At 42.0% G+C, this 23,387-nt stretch overlaps 1 protein-coding gene across 8 annotated transcripts in view; it reads right to left on the bottom strand.

The window, feature by feature from the left end:
- Positions 1–23,387, bottom strand: part of gria4a (glutamate receptor, ionotropic, AMPA 4a) — a 105,235-nt gene that overhangs the window by 1,682 nt on the left and 80,166 nt on the right. For 3 of the 8 annotated variants that reach the window (XM_071925325.2, XM_078284061.1, XM_078284063.1), the window contains 4 exons: positions 16,360–16,558; positions 10,787–11,034; positions 6,588–6,702; positions 2,788–2,925 (listed from right to left, as the gene is read on the bottom strand). In XM_071925325.2, the coding sequence (XP_071781426.1) occupies positions 2,788–2,925; positions 6,588–6,702; positions 10,787–11,034; positions 16,360–16,558 (700 nt within the window). Of the gene's footprint in view, positions 1–2,787; positions 2,926–4,503; positions 4,619–6,587; positions 6,703–10,786; positions 11,035–16,359; positions 16,559–23,387 lie in introns of all 8 variants that reach the window. The other 5 variants (XM_071925333.2, XM_078284062.1, XM_078284065.1 and 2 more) reach the window with 3 other exon arrangements.

Genomic DNA, 23,387 nt, shown 5'->3' with positions numbered 1-23,387 from the left:
TTTGGCATCCATGACAGACATGTGCTCAGTTACCTCATCGCTTTCCGAAATACAGCAATTTGATGTTCTGCTTACAAACTACTCACTGGCCTTTATATGTAGATATGTAGAAATTCTTTGGACTACTTTTGGATACATGGATTACTGGAGAAAACATCTGAAAATAAGCATTCAGGTGTGCTATTCTTAATCCCTGGAATGGTCCACTCTGTATTAACAAACAGCCAATACTGTCTCCCATTGCCAGAAATAGAGTGTTTGCCGCCCCCTCTTTTAATGTGTGCTGTCATGCTGATGTACAGCTCAACTGAGAGCCAAATAGAAAAGATGGAAAAGGTGACTCTAAAAGTACCCAGGATGATTTTTAGGGGATCGACGTACATTTCCTGTTCAGAACTGGTTGACAGTGGTTCGGAACTGATAGTATTTATATAACTTGACACTCATTTGGATGATTAAGTTCAGACAAACATGATACGAGTCCACAAAATTTGCTATTTTTATATTCTAGGTTTTTTGCTTTGAGGTCAAGTCCATGAGCCTCAATATGGTTTATAAATGGGGATCTTAATGCTTCATCCAGGTCTTTGGAGTTGGCACCAAGTTAACAGTCAATATTCTATGTACAGAATATGTTGTAGCTCTCCATTATGCATCCTGGGTACTGTATTGACACTGCTATGTTTCTCATTGTGATCAAACCATCTAATGTGGCCTGAGAATGCCTATGAAGTTTGTTAGCAGATCATCAAAATGAAGTTCTACCAATGTTTCCTTTCATTTCAGTTAATTGCTCTTCTACATCAGTAAACTTTTTTTTAACAACAACATCACTAAGTAGCCATTCTGTATGAAGTGTCTGCTTGATCAGTTATTCCTCCACGGTAACAGTAAGTAACTGGGCTGTTTGGACGTTGTCGGGGGTGAAATACGTCAAGATGTTTTCTGGTTGGGCTGTCTAAGGCAGGGGTGCACAACTCCAGTTTACAGATGAAACATAAAGGAATATGGATGGGGAATAGTGCTGCTACTAGCCATCAGAGCTGGGGAAAGGTCAATGTTCATTGGGTTTTCCCTCATTCCTTTGTTACACCTGCTACCTGCTCCTCATAACTTGTCTGATACAAGTGGATGCAACAGTGAACAAAACACTAGCTAATGTGCGCACAAGATGACACAAATCAAGCCTCTTATTTTGTATACCTTGTGATTGGTCGGAGACATTTACAAACCAATACTTCCAGTCCTCAGTTCTGCTTGATTGAGTTATGTTTGAAGCCGTTTAAAGCCTACTACAAGAACTGTTTGGTGGAAGACATTTTGTCATTAACATTCAAGTATTTATGCTTTATTTATGCATTGTAGAGTGAACCCCTTTGCATGTTGTGAAGGGACTGGGGGTAGCTTGACTAGTATCTATGGATTAAGAGTGATTAAAAAGTGCCGCTGGGCAAGGAGTGGCCTTGCTATTTAATTTTTTTCCCTAACTTCACACTATTGGACTGGTTTATTTTGAAGGTATGTTACCTTGATTGGACAAGAATGAGTCAGTACTTTGAGAAATCACATTCAACAAAAACTTCAAGCAGTCAAAACCCCAGATTCACCCTGTTGAACTGGTTCAGTGTGACCCAGTCTTAAGAGGCGCTGAACAAACACTGGAATTTTTGCTTTCATTCTCACCTCACAAACGACTGAAGGCCTTTCTCCTACATTGCAACAGTACTCCAGGAATTATTGAGGAATGTCTGGTTACATTGTTGAGAAAGACTAATCGTGCTAATTTCAGTCAGTTATTTTTCTTTACCAGACATCTATCACATTGTGGATGGCAATGTTTCAGTATAGCCTCTTCACTTACTTGTTTTCAATGAGGAAGGCTAACAAGCTGTTAAGCAGTCAGGTAAATGAAGTACCAATGTAGACTGTTATTACAATGTCATAATAACTTAACCAAGTTAAAATCTCAACATATGCTTTGAAGGGTTTTGGGTAGTAGTTTGACAGATTAAGTTGAGACATGTTGTGATGTATACCAAAACTGATTACCATGATACACCATGATATCCATTCTTATTCTGTGGTCAATACTGAAAACTGTACCTAAGGGCAATGGGGGAAATGGATATAATACAGTGGCAGTCCCTGAAGATGGAGTTGTGCATCCCCGCTCCATTATTATTTTTGTTTATTCTTAGCTAAGAGTACAATGCAGGTGCCTAGTCAAGTCATCAGCCAAGAGCATCACCATCACTATCATCATCATCATCACCATCATCATCATCTGCAGCCAAAGACGATGGAACCAAATCTGTAGTCACACAAAGCTAACCCCAATCTAGCCCGGGGTGAAGTGCTAAGTAATGAAACATAACAACCATAACAGAACACAAACCAAATCGAAACCCAAAATCGAAGAAAATATTAGGCCAATAATAAACAAAACAGCAAAAATAAGAAACATACTGTACGTAGCTTTCACCATGAGAAAAAAAAATAATGAAAAATTACATTGGTTCCACAATGCTTGACCACATCCTCATCACCACATTAACAACAGCACGGTTGCGTGGGGCTGCTGCAACAACATCTACATCGACAATACAATAATCTACAGCACCACCACCATAATCAACACCACCATTACCCCACCTATATGGGAGCCTCTAAATCCTACCCCTATATCTTGACCCCCTCGGAGCCGTACACGTTGTACCCCTCCCTATAAGTGGCTAGATTCTGGGTGCTGGGGGAGGGGCTGGGGCAGTGGGGGGGGCTAAGGTCCACCTTCATGCGCTTGGCTTCGGCCCGTGACTTGTAGCAGAACTCGACCAGGGCCACCAGCATGGCCAGGCCCAGGCCTCCCACAAGGATGTAGAAGACCCCTGCCACGTTGGACAGGCTCAGAGCCTGGGACGACTTGTCCTGGAGAGCGGGAGTGGGGAGGTGGGGTGGAGAGGGAGTAGGGGACGGGTGTTGGGGAAAAGGAGATAGCAGAGTGGGGTTGGCGGCGGTAGATGAGGGGTGTCGGGAGGTGAGAGGGAAGTGGAGGGGAAGGAGAAGAGATGGAGAGGGAGTGAGAAGGAAAAGGGGACGGGTGGGGCGGGGTGTGGACAGCGGATGGATAGGGTGGGTGGAAGAGGAAGAGGGTGTGATAGAGGAAGGGTAGGGGAGGCAGAGGGTGGTGGGATGGGAGGTGAAGGGGAGAGGGAAAAATTGAGATGGGAGGAGAGGAGAGTAAGAGAGAAGGGGGAGGAGGAGGAGAGGCTTGTGAGGAGGCAGGTGGCGGGGGGTAGAGGGGGAAGAGGTGAGAGCAAGGGGAAGGGGAGGGGAAAAGGGGTGGGAAAAAGCAGACAGGGATAATAGGGTACACAGGGTTAGACACCACAGAGAAATGGAGATTGTCAGATATAGAAAAAAGCAGTCAGGTTCACAGAAAAGTTCTGGTGTTCTATAGTTACGACTGTACTATTCTATACAACTGGAAATACATAATAGTGCATATAGGTATCACTTTATTGTAATTATCACTAACATTCTACTTTTACAATGGCAACTAGAGTTAGTATCACTATCACCACAACAACTACTACAATAGGGTACAGCACACTCCACATTTCTACAACTGCAACATAGTTAAATCACAGCATGAATTAACATCTAATTTAACAAGTAAGTTTAAAAATGTTAATTTTTATAAATAAATCATAGAGCAGGCTTTTATCTGAGCGGTGATGGCATTTCATTCCAGTTTTAGTCACACTCAAAGGCTCCAGTATTCTAAAAATCTAGAACAGCTCTCATGTTCTATATTCTAAACATGTCTGATAAACTCCTTCCTATTTGAAGAACTTCTCTTCTACTCTCAAATATAGCTTCCATTTCTACATCAAAGTTTTAACATTGAAAGCGATGGGGTATAAATTAGTTTTAGCACTTAAATAGCCAATAACAGTACTAATAAAAACCTAAGTTGTAAAACTAGAGGTAGTTCTGATTAAAACAGAAATATGAAAGCTAGCCAGTAGCTAATGCTAATCATAAAAGATGGTATTGCTAATGCTAAAGCTAATGAAACAGTTGCATTCTCATCTGGTGGATGAGTTTCAGGCTAGAACCTGTGGGTGTATGTAATAAAAACATGAAAGTGACTATTGTATAATGATAATCAAAATTTAGATCATATTTGTAATGCTAATTGTAATGGAGATGGTATTGCTAAATTAATCAAACAACAATTTAAATCTAATCTGGTGCACATTCAGGCAAATGTCTGTGGTCCAATGTATGCCATCAAAACAGAAATAGGCAAAATGTAGGTAATAACTAAATGCTAAACAATTACAGTCTAACATGGAGCGTATTCAAAATAAGTTTCAGGCTAATTGAGATGGTATTGCAAATGCTATTGCTAAGCTAAACAATAGTTGCAGTAATCTGGAGCGTATTCAGGATGAGAGTTTCAGGCTAGCGTTCTGTGGGCCGCAGCAGCGTGAGACTGACCTTACTTCCAGAGTCCTTGGGTCCACACTCTCCCTTGTCATACCACCATTTGTTTTTCAGTTTGTCTAAGACGCCTGCTTCGCTCAGTTTCAAAACTGCAAGGTTTACCGGGGTTCTTCGCGTGTAAAAATAACATAAATAACATCATAGGTCATGTTATTTTATGTTATTAGGGTATTTCACATTTGCATTGCACAGCTCAGTCACATAGAAAGGTACTTTTTTTTTTACATCAAGTGACCTAGTCTGGATCCCACTGAGTACATGTGTGTATGCTCATTGAGGAGGGGCTAGGGGGGAGCGAGGGGCTAAGGCGAGCTACAGACATATGAGTGGGACCCCCCTTTGTCACTTCAGGTAACACACCCATGCTGCCCCAGCTGATGCTAAACTGAACCAGAGGCAAGTACTGTTAAGCCAGGACTATTGGCGGCAGGCTAGCACTGTGCTTTGACTGGGCGAGTGAGATACAGTGAGGAGGTTTGGATGTGGGGCTGAGGATTTAATAAACTCCAATGCCTTTGGAGGCCAGAGGAAGCTGTTATCTTATTATGGGCATGATCTTTTCTTGTTGCACTGAGATCCCATTTCCCTTCCCTAATAAATCTCTTCATTGTGCCCTGTACCTTACAGTAACATACAGTGGGGCAATTTATTTAAATTTTAGGGGCAGTGGGGAGGGGTGGTGGGCGGGAAAATTGTTTTACCTTTCATTTTGACTAAGTTGCTTAATTCCTAACAAGAGTATTTGATAGTTCTGCATAAAAATAGATGAGGTAGAATTTGAACAGTTGACAAAAAACAACATTGTTTTCAATGTTAGGAGCTAAAAATCATCAGAAAGTAGTTTTATGTTATGCCAAGTACAAGTCATAAAACACAGAAATCTATCATTAAATGTGATTCTTTAACAAAATGATCATTAAGAGAAATGCTACAGGACTGTATTAAGTAGAAAAAATACTGTAGAATTGATGAAATCCTAACAATACCTAAACCTACAGGGGCAGTAGGAAACTTTAGCCTGTGATTGTGTGTTGCTCCTATCAATAATTCATCCCTCCTTGTGCCTTGAATCAATCTGAGCCTAAAAGAATCAGAGTTACAGTTTCACTTGGGCCTGTTTTTTCCCTTTAAACTGGTTTAAAACCTGTTTCACCTGCCATGAAGCTGACCAACAGTATTGCTGTTGATGGAATAATAGTGTTTACCTTGACATCTCTCAATCGCTCTCTCAATTTGCTCTCACTTATGCCTTTCTCCCTGCTGCTCTCCTCACTTTCTTTCCTCTCCCCAGAGCTGCCACTAGGGGGCGAATATTCCTGCCTTGACAGTATTTGCTCTCCTCTTTCTCTCTGCATTTGTCCATTACTCACCCCCCCTCTACATCTCCTCGCACTCTGTCCTTCCAGAGAGAAACCATGCTAGACCAGACCAGGGCCAAATACATTTGATTGGGATTTTAAATATTTCAACTACGTGAGTCGCACTTGATTTATCTTGCCAGACACTTATTAAGCACCCTCAACAGTGGACACATTTTCCTGCATGATAAGATAAATCAAGTGTTTTTTTGTTTTTTTTCTGCCCATTCAAAATAAATTAATCCCATATTTTGCCCTGGTTCTGGCCAGGGTGGAAGCACACTCTGAGAAAAAAAAGGTAAAACAATTGTACCTTTTGTCACTCGGGCCCAAATTGCAATAAAAATGAAAATGGAAAATCTATTTCTTTATCTTACATTACCCAGAAAGTAATGCACCGTTTTTTCTGAGAGTGCAGGTTGTCTGAGGAGACTCAACAAGCTTGAGCGTTGTACCTTTGTCGCTGGGTCTGAACCTTTTACACAAAAAGGCACACACGGGTGACAACAGATGCAACGTTATACCTATTTTTTAGGCTGTGGGTTGTCTCAGGAGACTTAAGATGTCACTTTTGCCCTCCCTGTATGCTGCTTGACTCTGTGCCAGGGCAGATGCGTGCATTACGTTCCCCGGGGCGGGGGGCCGTCGCGGGCTGCCCAGCCGGTGAGCGGCCCCCTTGGCCCCTAGTGGTGGTGGGGGGGGCAGACAGTGAGGGCTAACCTTGGAATCCCCTCCCCCGCTGCCACATTCTCCTTTGTCATACCACCACTTGTTTTTCAATTTGTCCAACAGGCCCTGCTCGTTGAGCTTTAGCACGGCCAGGTTGACCGCGTTTCTTTAAATAAAAAGGAGGGACAGATAAGATAGTTTGGTCAGAGCAGAGGAGGGAGGGACAGACAGACAAGATGGACGGGGTCCACAGCCAAAGGGAGGGAGGGGGAAGGGAAACGGGGAGGAAGAGGAGCAGAGGGAGAGGAAGGCAGAGGGGTGAGGGAAGAAGGTGGGTTAGTGGGGAGCGATGCACCCCAGACAACGCTCTCTCTCTCTCTCTCTCTCTCTCTCTCTCTGTTTCTTTCCCCCTAACAGTTTGTTCTTTAACATTATTTCTGTTTATCTCATTTTGTCTTTTTTCCATCCTTCCAGTTATTTATCTATTTTGTCTATCCCTCCTCTCTCTCTCTTTCTCTCACTCCCTCTCTCTCTCTCATGTACCGGGCCCCTCTAACAGAGGCTGCTCCACAGTGAGTGTCAGATTGCTGGTATAAAGTGTGTTAACCAGGTCTTAGCAGCCTGCTGATGGTGCTCTTGTCTCCTCCTGCTCCTCTGTTAGCTTCCTGCTAGTCTGTGTGAGTGTGTGTGTGTGTGTGCGTGTATATGTGTGTGTGTGTGTGTGTGTGTGTGTGTGTGTGTGTGGCTCAGATCCCCTACAGCCCTCCTGCTCACACCCCTGAGGGGAATGACCTCCAAACAAAAAATCAGGGACACAGAGGGCTAAAAATCACACATTCATGCTGGGTGTGCGTATGTATTCAGCTAAGCTCTTTATATTTGGGATGTTTATGAAGGGAGGGGGTGCAACTGCATGGGGTCACTGTGGAGAAATGGAACATAAATGAATCTGTTTAACTATAAGTGTACTTGTATGACTTCCATGTATGTTAAAGACCAAGATAATCCGACAACATTTTGAAGCAACGTAGACAAACAGCAGTGGCAACAACAATGACCAGCAGTATTTTTAATGACCATTATGTTGTCCACTTTGAATTCATGCCATTTACCAATCACTGTTCCTGCTGAAGCCGCTATTGTCTATCTCAATTGCCTCAAAATGTTGCCTGTGTACCATCACTGTTAGATACAAGGCTTCAATCATGTTCACAACAGTGATTCACATGTCTACAAAACAGGGCTGTGAGAGCTGCATGATTTTGTCATCTTACTCTCTGTGCTTCCTTTATAATTTTATTTTGTCCCCTCTCTCTTTTTCTCCAGCATTTCTCTCTCTCCTTTACAACTGCCTGCAAAACGCTTTCCACTCTGTCTCTCCTCTTTGTCACCATCCTCTGATCTGCCCTCTTCTCTCTTTGAGATGCTGTAATCAGCTGGGTTCATCTCCACAAAAAGGTTGCTGCAGTCTGTCTGCCTTGTTTGTTAGTCTGTCCCTCTGTCTGTATGGCTGTCTATCTGAAAGTCCTATCTCATTCTAGGCGACAATAGACGCCTAGAATGAGACGGTAAACTAGAGGTTAGAGAAGCAGGCTTGTGACAAGAAGGTTGCCCGTTCAAATCCCCCGACCAGCTGGGAAGATGTGGTTGGGGGAAGTGAATGAATAATACTCTCCCCTCCCTCAACAACTACTGTCGCGGTGCCCTTGAGCAAGGCACTGAACCTCCAACAGTGGAGCTGCTCAGTGGCCAACGGTAAAAGACAGTATATGAATTGTATGTATGAATATGAAGCAGGGCATTGCTGGAAAAGAGGAAGCATGATCAGTTGAATTTCCCTGGATGAATAAAGATTAAAAAAATTCTCACTATTTGTCTTTCTGTTGGTCTGGCAGTCAGTGATTTGTCCATCTTGCTGCCTGTCTGCTATCTGTATCTATTTACTTTCTATTTCCTGGAACTAAACTTTATTGCTAAGCAATACTAGAAAAAAGCACTGCTTACTGGCTGGAAATTATATTTGTATATTTATTACCCAACAGTATTAGCTTTTTGAACACTTTATCAAAATGAAGAATGATTTATTGGGCCAATGCTAATTTTAAAGGCGTAACACTTTCTATGTAGATAGATAGATGGGCTCGCTGAATAAAGACAACCTCTGATGCATTGAGAGGTTCAGAGAGAGACAGTGTTCTCCAGGGTGATCTACAAGCCATGAAAAATCTCATCAAAATAAGAGAGGTATGGATAAAAACATTTCAAACATATTCCTTTTGAGTCATGATAATAACATTAACATATCAATAATCATATCAAAAATAGCTAAAATAATATATTCATGATACTAATTTTAATTAGCATACTATTCATTCTCATCATCAACATCATCAGCTCACATTAGCACTCTGATTATTGTACCGAGGGAAGGGGCAGCTCACCTGACGTGCACACTCCCAGCCACATGCATGCAACTGATAGATTGGGTTTCCGCTGACTGGGAGAAGCCAGAGACAACCGAGGATAGTCCCAGCAATGCGTTTGGGGGGCTGGAAATGGGAGCTATCCACCCGCTGTCTGTCACTTTTCCCTCAGAAACGGAAAAACCTTTGTCTGAATAGCAAAGGAGGAACTAAAGTGACTGGGGTTTCGAGGGACTTCTTTGCACCATACACAGGGGGAAGTTATAGGACAGGATGTGAGGTGTGCTGTTTGTGTTTTGCCGTTCATGAGGCAAAGTTGAAATACTATCAGAAAGAGATGGAGCGAGAGAAGGGACAGCAAGTGGTCCAGCTTTGCTGAATTAGTCAGTTATTTTTCTTCAGCGGGCACTTTGTGAGAACAAAGTTTCTACTCTGGTCCCTCGGTTGCCTGAAAAATGACTTGTTAGCATTGTTAGCATTCCTCACTGAAACCTATAGGGACTGTTAGGCACAAGCTAACAAGCCAGAAAAACAAGTGTCAAGTGAGGAAAAACATCAAAACTAAAATTCAAGTCATGTTGTCCCTTTAAGGGAGGAGCAACCTCACTAGTAGCCACTCATTTCTCCTTCTCTGCCTCCATCTCTTACTCTCTATTAAACCTGCACACCCACACGGTCATGCATTCTTGATAATTAACTATTGACTACTTCTGGGTTTGGGTTTTAATTTTGCATTGTCCAATTAGCATTCAAACGTTTTTGCGAACATTATAAATGAGCCTAATTTAATTAGAATTTAATTGAACATTTACTGATTCATTTCTGACTTTATATTTTTTGATGTGGGATCCTGTTTGTTTAGTTTCTAGTCCCCCCGTTGGCCACGCCCCTCTACTTCCTGTTTCTCACTTTCTGTTTCCTGTTCATCTATAAATTCCCCCTTGTGGCTCCGGATTTAGTGGCAACAGTCTGGCGTTCTGCCCCTCCCCATGGCGACAGTCAGTCAATAACTTTCTTCCTTCATAATCCAGCTATCATCATCATCATCATCATCATCATCATCATGACTACCATCTCTGTCTCTGCGGATGAAAGGAACGCAGACGTGAGACAGCGAGACAACAGACAAATGGACAGCGTTACCTGTAAGGTGGCCCTGCGGAGAAAAAGAGTGAGTGAAAGAGCAACAAGAGGGGAAGGAGGGACGGAGGGACGGATGAGTGACGCGACAGTGACAGGAGACAGGAGACAGCAATGGAACTAACAGCCCCTAAGTTAACAGACAGATGGTGGAAGGGAGAGAAAAAGAGAGCGACTGAGAGAGAGATGGAGGGGGGGAAAAGTAAGAAAGGCAGAAGGCAGAATGAGAAAGAGAAGGAAATCAAGAAACCAAGAGATTAAGAAGAAGAAGAATGATGAATTACACAATCTGCATACTGATATCCAAACACACTCATATCACTGCCGCTGGGTGAAAACCTTGTAACTCCTTTTTTGCCTTTGGAGTTCTACATGAATTGTCCTTAAATTTGACTGGTGACTTGTTCTTTATAAGAGTTAGTCTCCTGACCCTTGATGCGCGTGAAAGCCAATCAAAATCCAAAGCATAGATTTAAAAAAATACATTGCCATCAATGGGAAAAAATACCCAGTTTTACTTAATTTCTACATTTTTTAGGGGAGAGATGTTTTCATCTGACAGCAGTGATAGGTCAAACTATGACACATCCAGTAGAATAAAAGGCACAGCAGGGTAGGTGGAATACCATAGCAATAGTACAGTATCAGCTTTGCTACTGTTTCCTATTGTTACACTACTCCACCCACCTTAACTGTGAGCCTTTCGGGGTGGCAATTCCGTATCCTTTGGAGTCCAGGTTCCCCCCGACTTTCATGGTGTCACAGGGCTTGCGCTGCTCCGTGTATTCGTTCATGGTGGACTCCAGGAGGAAGGCGTACTTCCCCTTGGACTTGCGGACCCTCGCCACGCCCTCGGCTGTGGTTTTGGTGAAGACCGTGGGCTCGGCGGACTTCATGTATGACCACATCTTCTCATAGACGGCTATTTTGGACCGCTGGGATGGGGGAGGAGACAGAGGAGAGAGCAGAGGTGAGTTAAGGATTAACAGGCTGTCATTTGGCTAAAATACAAGACCTAATGTTCTTGTAGATTATGGTTTTGGTGGTCCAGTGGAGGGAGAGACAGACAAGGGAAGAGCGAGGGTGACAGACAGAGAGGAAGATAGCCATGTTATTGTTAAATAGCCATAGATAGCTGTAAGGGTAAGCTAGGGAAGTTTTCAGACTATTTGGACAATGTGTCCCTACCACTGAGCTTTCAAGCAATTGTCCGAAACAGGATTCAGGATTTCCCAAAACTGTTACCATAGTAGCTCAACAACCACAAAATAACTTTTTTTGTGTGTTTTTATTGCATTGACCAGTAGGCAGCTATGTGCTTTTATAATTTGAATCCATCTATCCATCCATCACCTTTATACCCATCCTTTCATCCATTTATCTATCCAACCTTCTGATCATATATAATTAAATAAAAATACATAAAATGCCACTTCAAAGCAAGTTCACACATTGTAACCTATGCATTCTCTAAATTTGTCTTTTAATTAGTCCAATTACATGTTCAGTGTTTTTCAGCCTTTTGCACTTTCTATGGTGGCCTTGAGTTGAATTATGTGGCCTAAAGAATGGTGTGTTGTTTTTAACACATCCATGCTGTGTGTTCTGGATGGACATGGACATTTTGTGGCACTTTCAACACATCATGTCAAAGCTGTGTAACAAATACTGTGTTGAAAAGTTACACAAGAAACTAGACAGACACCAGAAACATGGTTGTGTTGAAAATGGCCCATCCTTGTTTCTATGAGAACATCCTTGTTTCGAAGTTGGCGACTTGTTGAATAGTCAAGTGCAGTAGGAAGGCATCAGCTAGTCATCTACACAATAATAGGATATACAAGAAATCTATGTTTGTAAAGCAGAAACACCCTCGACTCTGGTTCATCCATCTACAGTGTATATTGTTTAGCATCTGAAACATTCTCTCTAGATGGGCAGCAATTGATATTTTCAGGAGGCAGTGTTCATATTTCAGCATACAGAATAAATCATGCCCAATGTTTGATTTGCTTGTTCAACTATCTTCTGCAACATACTGAGCTTATTGTGACAAATGAACTGGATTTGGGATATTAATTTGAGAACAGAGGAAATGAAAATGTACTATTCATTTCTGCATTATGTTGGCACAATGAGGCTCTGCTGTACATTGTGTTTACATTGATCATAGCATGTTTGTTCCATTTCTCTACAATAAAAACAACAGTGTTGGGACTAGATTTGTATAAAATGTATTAGGAGGTTGTTTTATATATTTTTACAATATTTATTGCTCCCATTCTTTCTAATGTACAGCAAGGTGCTGCAGCTGATTTTCAAGAGTCAGTCAGCAGTGGGAAATATGCCTACAGTCCTTGATTAAAATGAATCAGCTGCTGTGGCATGCTGTGTGTTCCATCAACCCCTTTTGATCCTCTGGCAAGGAATGATATTTATAACCACATTAAAAATGTAACATTATGCCTCCCTTGACTAGTCGACTATCAATTACTACTTTAAATGAGTTTATGACTGGTATAAATTTCTAGTTGTGCAACTATTGGTGTAGATTCTGCATTTGTTCTCTTGCGAGGAAATCTGTCTATTGTGATACAATAGATTGTGTTATATTGTGTACAGTATATACTGTGTATACCGTGTGTGTGTGTGTATGTGTGTGTATGAATGTGTCTGTATGTGCACATTTCTGTGCACCTGTGTCTGTGTCTGTGTGTGTGTGTGTGTGGGTTGTGTGTACTCAAGAGTGAAAATAACAAGCGGGGGAGTCAAACTGTCATCCTCCACAAGCATCCTGTTATTCCCTCGCTCTTTCTTCTCTTTCTCTCCCGGTGATAAAGTGCTATTCTGTCGCTCTGCAAGAGACAAGCCGCGGCCTCAGCCACCGAAACCAGCGCCTAGGGGATGGTGTGTGTGTGTGTTGTGTGTGTGTGGCGCTAGTGCGTGACGGACACCTATCCCATAATAATGTCACTCACATCCAACTGGACCAGCAGACCCCTCCTCCTCCCCTCCCTCCCCCACTCTTCTCTCCCTCCACCCATTCCATCTGCCTTTATTTCTCACTCTGTCTGCCAAACTCGTTCGCAGGTAAAAGAAAGCCCACTCTCTCCATCCCCTCCATCTCTCCTTTCTTCCCTTCATTCTCTGTCTCCATCCACCCATCCATCCCTCCTTCATCTCTTCCCCATCCCTCACTCTCTATCCACATATTTCTCTACCTGACCCAGACAAAATGTGTTTCTGCTTTTCTGTGTGTTGCGTTTGTGCACAGAATGTATGTGTATGTACAGTATGTGGTATGTGTATGTGGAGTGCATTCCTGTGTGTGTGTGTGTGTGTGTGAAAGAGAGAGAGAGAGAGAGAGAGAGAGAGAGAGAGATGATGTCTGTGCACGTATAAAGCAGCGTCTGGCCTTGGAGGGATGGATGTCTGACAATGCGGTGCTACTCTTTCCAGATTCTTTAACAATGAGTGAGGCTGTAAAGGAGGAAATGGATGCTGCAAGTCACCTTCAGGCATCCGCACTATACAAAACACTTATACATATATACTGTATATAGACACATAAAATTCTTCTGTGGGAGAAGTATTACACCCACAAACACACATACACACCTGCCCACATGCATGTGCTTGCACACGAACATACACATATGTATATACACATACACATACGTGCTTGAATATGCATGCATACATGCTTGAATACACACAAAAATGTAGACGCGCACACACACACACACACACACACACACACACACAGATAATTAATGGTGGTGGCGAATCCCCCTCAGCTGTGGGAGAGTAAATTGCTTTTTCACCCTCCACAGATTTCAGCCCGCTCGTTATGTTGATGATGCCAGAGCCGCTCACAGAAGCACAAACTGTCTGCTACAGCCCCACCGACACATGCCCCCCCCACCCAAAACACACACACTAATGCACACATCTCTACGAGGCATGACTGTAAATTGGTATGTACACACACAATGCATGAGCACACAAGCGCTCCTGCATGCGCATGCACACACGACTGGGCATATTCCTACAGAGCATGACTAAGTGAGTATCTGTGCAGTCGGTTTGTGTGTAGAGATGATTTGGATATTTTGCCCACGTCTGCATGAAATGTATATCTTTATCAGCATCACTTGCATTCACTATTCACATCAGTGTGTGTGTGTGTGTGTGTGTGTGTCTATATTTCTATGTGGGTATATATGAGTGCTTGTAGAATTGCAATTTGTGTGGGTGAATGGGTCAGTGGGTGAAGCCACTCCAGGTCTACTCCACTCTAGTCCACTCCACTCCACTCTACTATCCCCTCCCTATACTCTACTCCAGTCCAGTCAGCTCCACTGTCCTCCATTTCTCTTTATTATTTGTTCGATTATTCTTTTACCATTTCTTTCGCTTTATTAGACCGGATGGGTGAGAGAGACATGCAACAAAGGTCCCAGCCTGGATTCGAACCCGTGACGTCTGTAAGGAATAAAATGAATATTGTGCTTTTTATATGAATAACACACTCTTTGTTCTCAGAGTAGAGTGTCTTTTCTTCTCTACATACCATAATGATGTAATCAGTGCATGTATGCGTGCACGTGTACTATATATGGTTATGTGTGGTTTTGAGTGATCCTATAGGTGGACACATAGTTAAGAAGCCCGAACTGTGGGTTGTCTTTGAGCCAAGTGGGTTTGGCTCTGTGCCGAGATTTACGGTTTTGTTTACTTTAACCTATATAAGTGAATTCTCTCCACTCCGTTCTTTGTCACTTCTTTGTTGCTTGTCTGGAACACTGAACTGAACCATGCATGTCTGAATAAAGAACCCACAGAAGACTCTTGAACCTTGCTTATTCATTTTGACCCACAAAGGGTGAAGTTAATTTTTCCCCCACACGTCACAGTTTTGTGGTACGTGATCTCCGCTCTATTCCACTCTACTCATGATTGGAAATGTTTGAGAATCTTAGTTTATCAAATTAGATGCAGAATCTCTTCTGATACAAAATACTCCTTCAAACATCTTGGCATGATCTTTAGTTCACCCCTCAAGTTTGACAAACCAATAAACTCGGTAGTCAAAGCCAGCTTTTCTCAGCTTAGGGCCGTCTCCAAAATTAAAACCTTTATCTCTGGCCAAGATCTGGAGAAAGTCATCCACACATTCATCTCCTCCCACCTGGACTATTGTAACTCCCTTTTCACTGTCATTAGTCACTCGTCCTTGTCCCGCCTACAGCTAGCATAGAACGCTGCTACTCGGCTTTTGACTGGCTCCAGGAAAAGAGATAACATCACCTCCGTCCTTGCTTCCCTTCTCTGCCTCCCAGTTTGCTTTAGAATTGGCTTTAAGATTCTTGTTGCTTGTTTTTAAGGCTTTGAATGGGCTGGCGCCTACTTACATATCCGACCTCTTACGCTCGAACCTTAGCACCCTGATTTCAACTTTCTCCGTAAGTGGCTTCAAATGTAGAATAAACGTTTTCCTCATATTGTTCGACAATGTCACATTCTGCTTCACATTCCAATACAATACAATGGAAAAAATCGGTCTATTTCCGTGTAATTCAGCATGACATTTTTGGTATCTTTGGAAACCTTGGGATCTTGACTAGAAGTTCAAATTAAGTTCTGTGGGTTTGAACAAAGCTTGGCCGCGCAACATGCATTTATTGTAATGGTCCCACTGGCGGGACTGGCAGGGTGGAAGGTCATCTGATAGAGATCTCTTGGCTGCTCTACAGTCTCGGCTGAAGCTCGGGCGTTTGTGGCTGCAGCCCCTAGACTGTGGAACAGCCTCACACACCGCATCTGCCCCCTCCATCGACACTTTTAACACCCTGTCTCAACACCCATCTTTATTCTTTAGACTTGGAGTCTGCATGACATGCCTGTGAATGTATATATGTGTGTGATGCGTTGTGTATTGTGCATGTGTTTGGGGGGTTGTATGCATTACTATCTGATCTATCAATTGCATTGTATTTGTCTGTTTCTATTCTTCTTCTTGCACTTTAATACTTGTACAGCACTTTGGTCAACCTTGGTTGTTTTTAAATGTGCTTTATAAAAAACTTGTCTTGGCTTGACTTAACTTAGTCAAGGCCCTATGCCTCTCATTACATTTACATTACGTCATTTAGCAGACGCTTTTGTCCAAAGCGACTTCATCAGCTAAGCCTTTAATAGGAATAAGTAGCATTTGAAGGAATCAAGTGAGTGAGTATAGTGTGTTGGTGAGTCCTTACCCTGAAGAACTCTTTAGTAGAGCCTGAGTCCAGCGTCCCATAGGCGATCTCTGTCTGTTTGGCCAGGTCCTCGGCACTCTCTATGGGGGAGACCATCCTCTCCACGGTGAGGAAGGCAGCCAGGTTGGCTGTGTAGGAGGAGATGATGATGAGGGTGAAGAACCACCACACACCGCCAACGATACGTCCTGACAGAGACCTGGAGAGAGGGGAGAGAGGCGCGAGGGAGGGAGAAGAAAGAGGAGGGAGAGGGGTGAGTGAGGAGTAAGAGCGAACGGGTGAAAAGGAACGAGGAAGAGGAGGAGGGAGAAGGAAGAGAAGAGATGGACGAGGGGAATCGAGGGGATGAAGGAGACGAGGAGTGACAGAGGAGGAGGAGCGGGAAGAAAGAGGGGATTACGGGAAGAAAAAAGGAAGGGAGAAAGGAAAACATAATTAAAGTTAGTTCCTGGATAAGAGATATGCAGCACAACATATATTTGTAAGGAATTTCAGGCGCCACTGGCATGACCGTGAAAATGACAGCATTGCCAAAGTAATTATCTTTCAACCTTCAAACCAATTCAACACAAACAATAACAAAGGCTACATGAAACAGATTGTAATCTGGGCGCTCCTCCATCTCTCTCATCCTCACTCTCTCTCGTCCTTCCTCCCTCTCTCTCTCTCTCTCTCTCTCTCTTTGTTTACTCTCTTTATCTACCTATTATGAACGGGAGCATCAAAGTAAATGGCAGTGGCAATTCATTTAGTTTGCATGCTCTTGTTTTCATTGAGTTAAGAGGAGGAGAGCGAGCTGGAATGAGTGAGAGGGCAAGAGAGAGAAACAGAAAAAGGAAGTAGTCAACGAACAATGTTAAGATTTTTCTTTAGTGCAGCAAAACCTCCTTGCTCTTCCTTCCAGAGAAAGGCGGAGTGAGAAAGAAAAGTATAAAAAACATAAAGGGCCATCATATTCAAAGAAAATGAAACAGAGCAATGTTGTGTATCTAGCTTTTCTCTCACTCAGGTTAACTCCTTTCCCTGTCTGATAAAAAAAACACACAAAAATATGTAGTTAAAAGGAAAATTCACACTAAAATTCCTACCTAGTTACATGGCATTCCTGTGATCCATTTAGAGAACTGTACTTCCTTACAATCACTGAATCAACACTTCTAGGGAACGTGAAAGCCTTTCACTTTGAACCACCTGAGACTGGCTCTTGGAAACCTTTCATGTACAGTAGACTGATGGAGACTGCATGAAAATAATTAACATTTTTCCCTGAGAGGGTACAATAATTGCTTTATTTATTTAGTTTAGTTTATTCAATTTATCTAAATCATTCCATTCAATTTTAACTCTTGAAAGCAATAAGAAAAGAGTTCTAACAATACTACCTTCCAGTTCATGCCGACCTCATGTACTATTGTAAATATCAATGTACAGTCATTGTAAAGTTGTAAGACAGAATTTGTGAAGAAACATTTCCAAAAAAAGGCCCTTAATAATCTGCAAATGTGTATACTTTGATTTGCCGTCTCGGTCTACCTTATAGACAAACAGACTAAATTATCAAAAATAAGTTAATTTGGGGGATTCCCACATATTTCTGCACACTATCTAAAAATGAGTCCGTCTTTAAGAGTCCTGTGAAGGTGACTTTTTGTTGATCTCAGATTTTCATGTGAAGGCAGTGATAAGCGAGTTATTTTTAGGGTGGGCAGGGTCTTAGACAGCGTGCGCTAGAGAGAGGAGTGAGAGAGCTGAGAGGTGCAGTGACGCCTGACTCGGCATAAATTGTCACCTTTTGGAGCAGCTCTGCATTCTCCTGCTGTTCAAAAGCCAGTGCACAGCTTAATCCTCACACACTCACACACACAATCACACACACACACACACACACACACACACACACACACACACACAAATATGAATTGATAGTGCGTGTCCTTGAGGCATTGATCTATTTATCTGAATTAATGAAAGTCGCATGATATAGTGAGATAGATTCTCCTGAGAGAGAGACTGGGTTTGGTTTTATACTTATTAGGTCGACAATGGAGACGATTCTTTAACCGACTTTAACTTTGACTGGCAGAGGAAGATGTGTACTCATGATGCTGTTAGTTCAAATTCAAAAGTAACGGACAAGAAGGCTCCAAGGCTCTCAATGAACAGCTTAAAACATTCATTTTACAAGCTGTTAGTAACACAATGTTGTTGTTGATGATGGAGATGATATAATGATAATAATAATAATATGATTATGATAAAGATGATCATTTCAGTGATGATGCTAATGCTGTTTCTTTTTTTATTTTTGTTGAGGATAATGATGATGATGATGATGATGAGGAGGAGGGTGTGTGTGGATGATGAGTATTCAGAAACTCATTTATACAGGATCTACAGGGTCTCCTAGAGAGGCCAACCAGGGCGTGTGATCTGATTGGTTAGCTGGTAAACGAGCTGTGGCAGTGTTCTAATCTAATGTGATGGAGTGACTGTGTGATTTAAATGGAGGAGCGAAGAGAAAGAGAGGGGTGAATGAAAGCAAGCCGAGGCAAAAGAGGAGGACAAGGGAGGGTGGAGACAGAAAGACAGAGACAGAGAGGAAGAGATGGAGAGAAGGTTCAAGAGTGAAAGAGGGCAACACAAATAACAAAAAAAAAAACAGACAAGCAAACATATAAAGCATTGTGTGTCTAGAAGAAATCTTAAGAGCTTTGTCAGCAGCTTCTGATTGATGTCTAACCCTAACCCTAACCACACAGTCTCATTAGTAACCAAATAATGTTTATTTATTTTATTTAGCCTTTATTTTACCAGGAAATCCCATTGAGATTCAAAATCTCTTTTCCAAGGGAGACCTGGCCAAGAAATGGCAGCAGGGGTTACACAATAAAACATACAAAGCAGTACAAAAAAAGAAAAATACTAAAATATGTACAATAAAAGAAAAGATCACAATTTAGATCAGAAACAGGAACACACGTCTTGCATAAGACTGTGGATAATTTGTTTGAACTGATTTATGGGAATAAAATGGTCAAGCTGGAGCTTTGACTGGAGATTGTTCCAAGACCAGGGTGCAAAATAATCAAATGCCTTTTCACCAAAAACAGCTCTAATTCTGGGAACTTTAAGAAGAATGCAGGATTGTGATCTTAGACTGTAGGCATTGCTGGAAAATTGGAGTGTGGTCAAAAAAGAGGGCAGTTTACAGATAAAGGCTTAGTAAATAATTGATTGTAATTTGATTGTTTCAATGTTTTGAGGTTCAAAGAAAAAAGGAAATATTGTACTTTCAGTAATACCAGAGAAGAATATAGATTAATGATTCCTGAGGCATGGTTTATTTGTTTAGGGCCAATCAGGAATGCATATCAGTCGTTTTATGAGAGCCCATAATACTGTAGCTTTTAACGCACATCACTTAACCCCTACCTGCCATATAGAAACCTGCGTGTAAGAGAATATTTTTAAGTTGGAGTCTTGAGTATATGTTTGCTTATGCAACAAACTGAGAGAGAACTGAAGTTTGGGTTTGTCATAACCATGTTTCACTTCTTCTGAGGCTTTTAAGACGCTAACTTTTCACTTAAAACATAGCTTCTGTTTTTAGTTACTAGTTCACAGTGGCCAGTGCCGGTGTGTAGGTGATAAACACTTTTAGGCTCTTACTTTTGTGTAACAGCAGTGTAAATTCACACTGTTTAATGCTGAGTTCGAGTTCATCAGCTGACTGAAATGGGTGGTGGTTGTGCTGGATACATTGTGGTCATCCCAAACTGAATAAATGCTGCAGTCGTAGACACCAAATTGCTTTTCTATCTCTATGTTGTTCAAAGTAAGATATCTGGCTGACAGATTCCTTAGGTCTATAAATTCATCCACAGCAGTACAAGATCACACAGTATTTCATGCTGAGTGCATCAACTGATAACTCAGTGGAATGCATACATTTTTATAAAACATTCATTAGAATGGTGATGAGATTACTTTGGACCCCTGCAGTTATCTGAAATTAATCAGCACCCTCCCAGCCAATCAGAATTCACCCAGGCCATGTTATAAAAGGTTACCAGCTGGATCTGTAACCATGACAATATGAGTACATATTGGCCCATTTAGCCACTAGGAAATCCTGAATCCTTTTTTTAAGGACACATTCGATTTATTCTCTGTAAATGCATGTTTTCTTGCACGTAAGCACGTAATTTGGCGCTTTGAGAAGGACCAGGCCAGGCAGGACGTTTGGAGGGGAAATCCAGATCAGGTTCTGTTCAGGACTATGAAGCATACTGCTTGATATTTGCCAACAATAGATTACATATACTAGAGTTTTTAGAAATTTCTGGGACCGACCGACTGACCGACAGAGTGACATATAGGCCTACTAGCTGCTGGTCACAGTTAAAAAGGTGCTATGTGAAAACCTAAACCTACCTGCGTATGTTTTTCTCTAAACATGGAACTATCAAATGATTTGTGTGATGACCTTATAGCCTGCCTGAGCAATTTTCAATCTGTATGTTTCATTATTTCCTTTCACTACTGATACTGAATGAAATTTATCAAGTCATTATCTATCAAGAGGGAGGATATTTTTGTGGGGAATGAACTCGAAAATTCATCCAAAGGAAAGCACAAAATAGATCATAGGGGCTATAGCATTAGAAACGGCTGACCCAACCAATTTCACAGCAATTTCAGATACAATCTGGAGCTTATTTGACCATGTAAAGTTTGGTTATATTCGCATATGTTCATGAAGAGGTTGACTTTTAGATGGAAAACAAGCTTTTTTGTGTCTTAGCCCAACCCATCCACCCCAAATCTCCAAACACAGATCTATTTTACCCCAACATTTCAAATGTAAACAAACCTTTTACAACCTCAAAATACATGCACAGCTCATCTCCAGCTGTTAAATATGGTCAGTCCTATTACGAAAGGTGCAGGCAATAGATTCCAGAGCAAACAATGTTGCCGATCCAACAAATCACCATGTAAACAAAGGCAGTAGTGTGGCCAGAGCAGAGCTTTTAATCCAAGACAGTCTACAATGGTTCTGTATCTTAGAGGGTATGCAAGACAATCGCCCTGCAGAGGAAATGAAAAAACGAAGTCGAGGATGACATGATTAAAAACATGTCTATCTCTAAACGTGTTGTCCTTGATGTGTGTGTGTGAGAGAGGGAGAGGGAGAGGGAGAGAGAGACAGAGAGAGAGAAAGAGAGAGAGAGAGAGAGAGAGAGATGGCAATGTCAGTGAATATATGAACCAGCGTCTGGCCTTGGAGGGATGGGGGAGCATGTGTACGTACTGGAGGTTGATGAAGCATGCTTGATTCAGATTAAACCAAGTGTGAGAGTGAACATGCATGCATGTGTGTGTGTGTGTGTATATATATGCACATATTTAGTGGTATGAGTGTATTTCAGCGCACGTGGGTGAGCGTGCACAGCACGACACCCTGACACTCTGTCACCTGTCTGTATGAGAGTGCATGTGTGTTTGTGGCTGTGTGACTGTGTGTGTGTGTGTGTGTGTGTGTGTGTGGTTGTGTGTGTGTGTGTTGGTATGCAACAGGCGAGTTATTCTATAGCGGGCCATGTATCATCTATGATAGCCCACAGATTGCCTCCCCAATCCTGTGTGTGAAAGATTAATGACACGCTATTTCTCTCCCTCTCTCCCTCTCTTTCTCTCCCCCTATCTCTCTCGCTCTCTCTCTCTCTCTCTCTCTCACACACACACACACACACACACACACACATACACACACAGTAGGTGGTCTAAAATTACAATCTCTTCTGTTAGGGTTGAAAATCCTGATCCACTGGATGACAATAATCTGTATTTCTTAGAGCTGTGTGTGTGTGTGTGTGTGTGTGTGTGTGTGTGTGTGTCTGTATGTGTGATCTTTTAGATGCTGTGTGTGATGCTTGCCTTTTACGTGTATGATCTCTTATTTATTTATGCTGATTTTTGTCTTTTTTATTTACTCTCAAGTGCACTCACCTCTCTGAGTGTGTGTGTGTGTGTGTGTGGGTATCTGTATGAGAACTAATGGATCCCACGGTCTACTCCCGTAGCTTAATCCTCAACTTATTCCTAAAGATGATGCTCTTTGGCTGCCAATATCTCGAAAACCACAATTACCTGGATAGAACAACCTGCTGGTGCAATTGCCATAACAAAGCACCACACACACACACACACACACACACACACACCAAAAAACACAAGCACACAGAAACACATGCACACACAAGTAAATATGCAGATTGACACTGACACGTCAACAAAGACAAACAAACCGACCAACACACAGACAAACAGAGCGTGGTACTCTCTATAAGTAATTACACACTGGGCCAGCGCTGTCTTTTCACTGTGTGTGTGTCTGTCTGTGTGTGTGTGTGTGTGTGTGTGTGTGTGCGCGGCTGGCGAGTGTGTGTATGCACGTGCATGAGTGAATGGATACTGGTAATCAGACTGCTGGGAGTGCTGAGTCCTACATTGAAAAAACTGTCCATCTTAACAAGTCATTTAGTCTCATAATGAGTCTTAACATCTCATTTTCATTAAAACAATTGAAAAATTCTGCCAATGGGGTGAAATAATTCCACTTGTTTCTGATGCACTTTCACATGTTTTGGGAATTTCAAGAAACAAGTGTCAGTACCTTGAAACAAGGCAGAATAAGGCCGATCACTCATATCAAGAAAATTACACTTGACTGAAGAAAACTGGAAACAAGTGAAATTATGTCACCTAAATGGCAGATTTTTTCTCTTGTTTTAAGATATATTATGAAATAAATTATCCGAACAATTTTGGATGCACCAATCATCACGGCTGACATGCATTCATACATTCATACATTCATACATTCGATTATGCGAATCATAAGCTTGTTAAAAACTCTTTATCTTGACATGCTACCCGAGAAAATGCTGTTATCACATTGGTGAGCAAACAAGACATTTTTTAACAAGTGATGGTTAATTAAATGTTGAGGTTGTCTCCAGCAG

Source organism: Centroberyx gerrardi, chromosome 6 (assembly GCF_048128805.1).
Source record: "Centroberyx gerrardi isolate f3 chromosome 6, fCenGer3.hap1.cur.20231027, whole genome shotgun sequence".
Lineage (NCBI taxonomy): Eukaryota > Metazoa > Chordata > Actinopteri > Beryciformes > Berycidae > Centroberyx > Centroberyx gerrardi.
The sequence above is the reverse complement of the archived record's forward strand: the minus strand, read 5'-3'. Positions and strand labels throughout refer to the sequence as shown.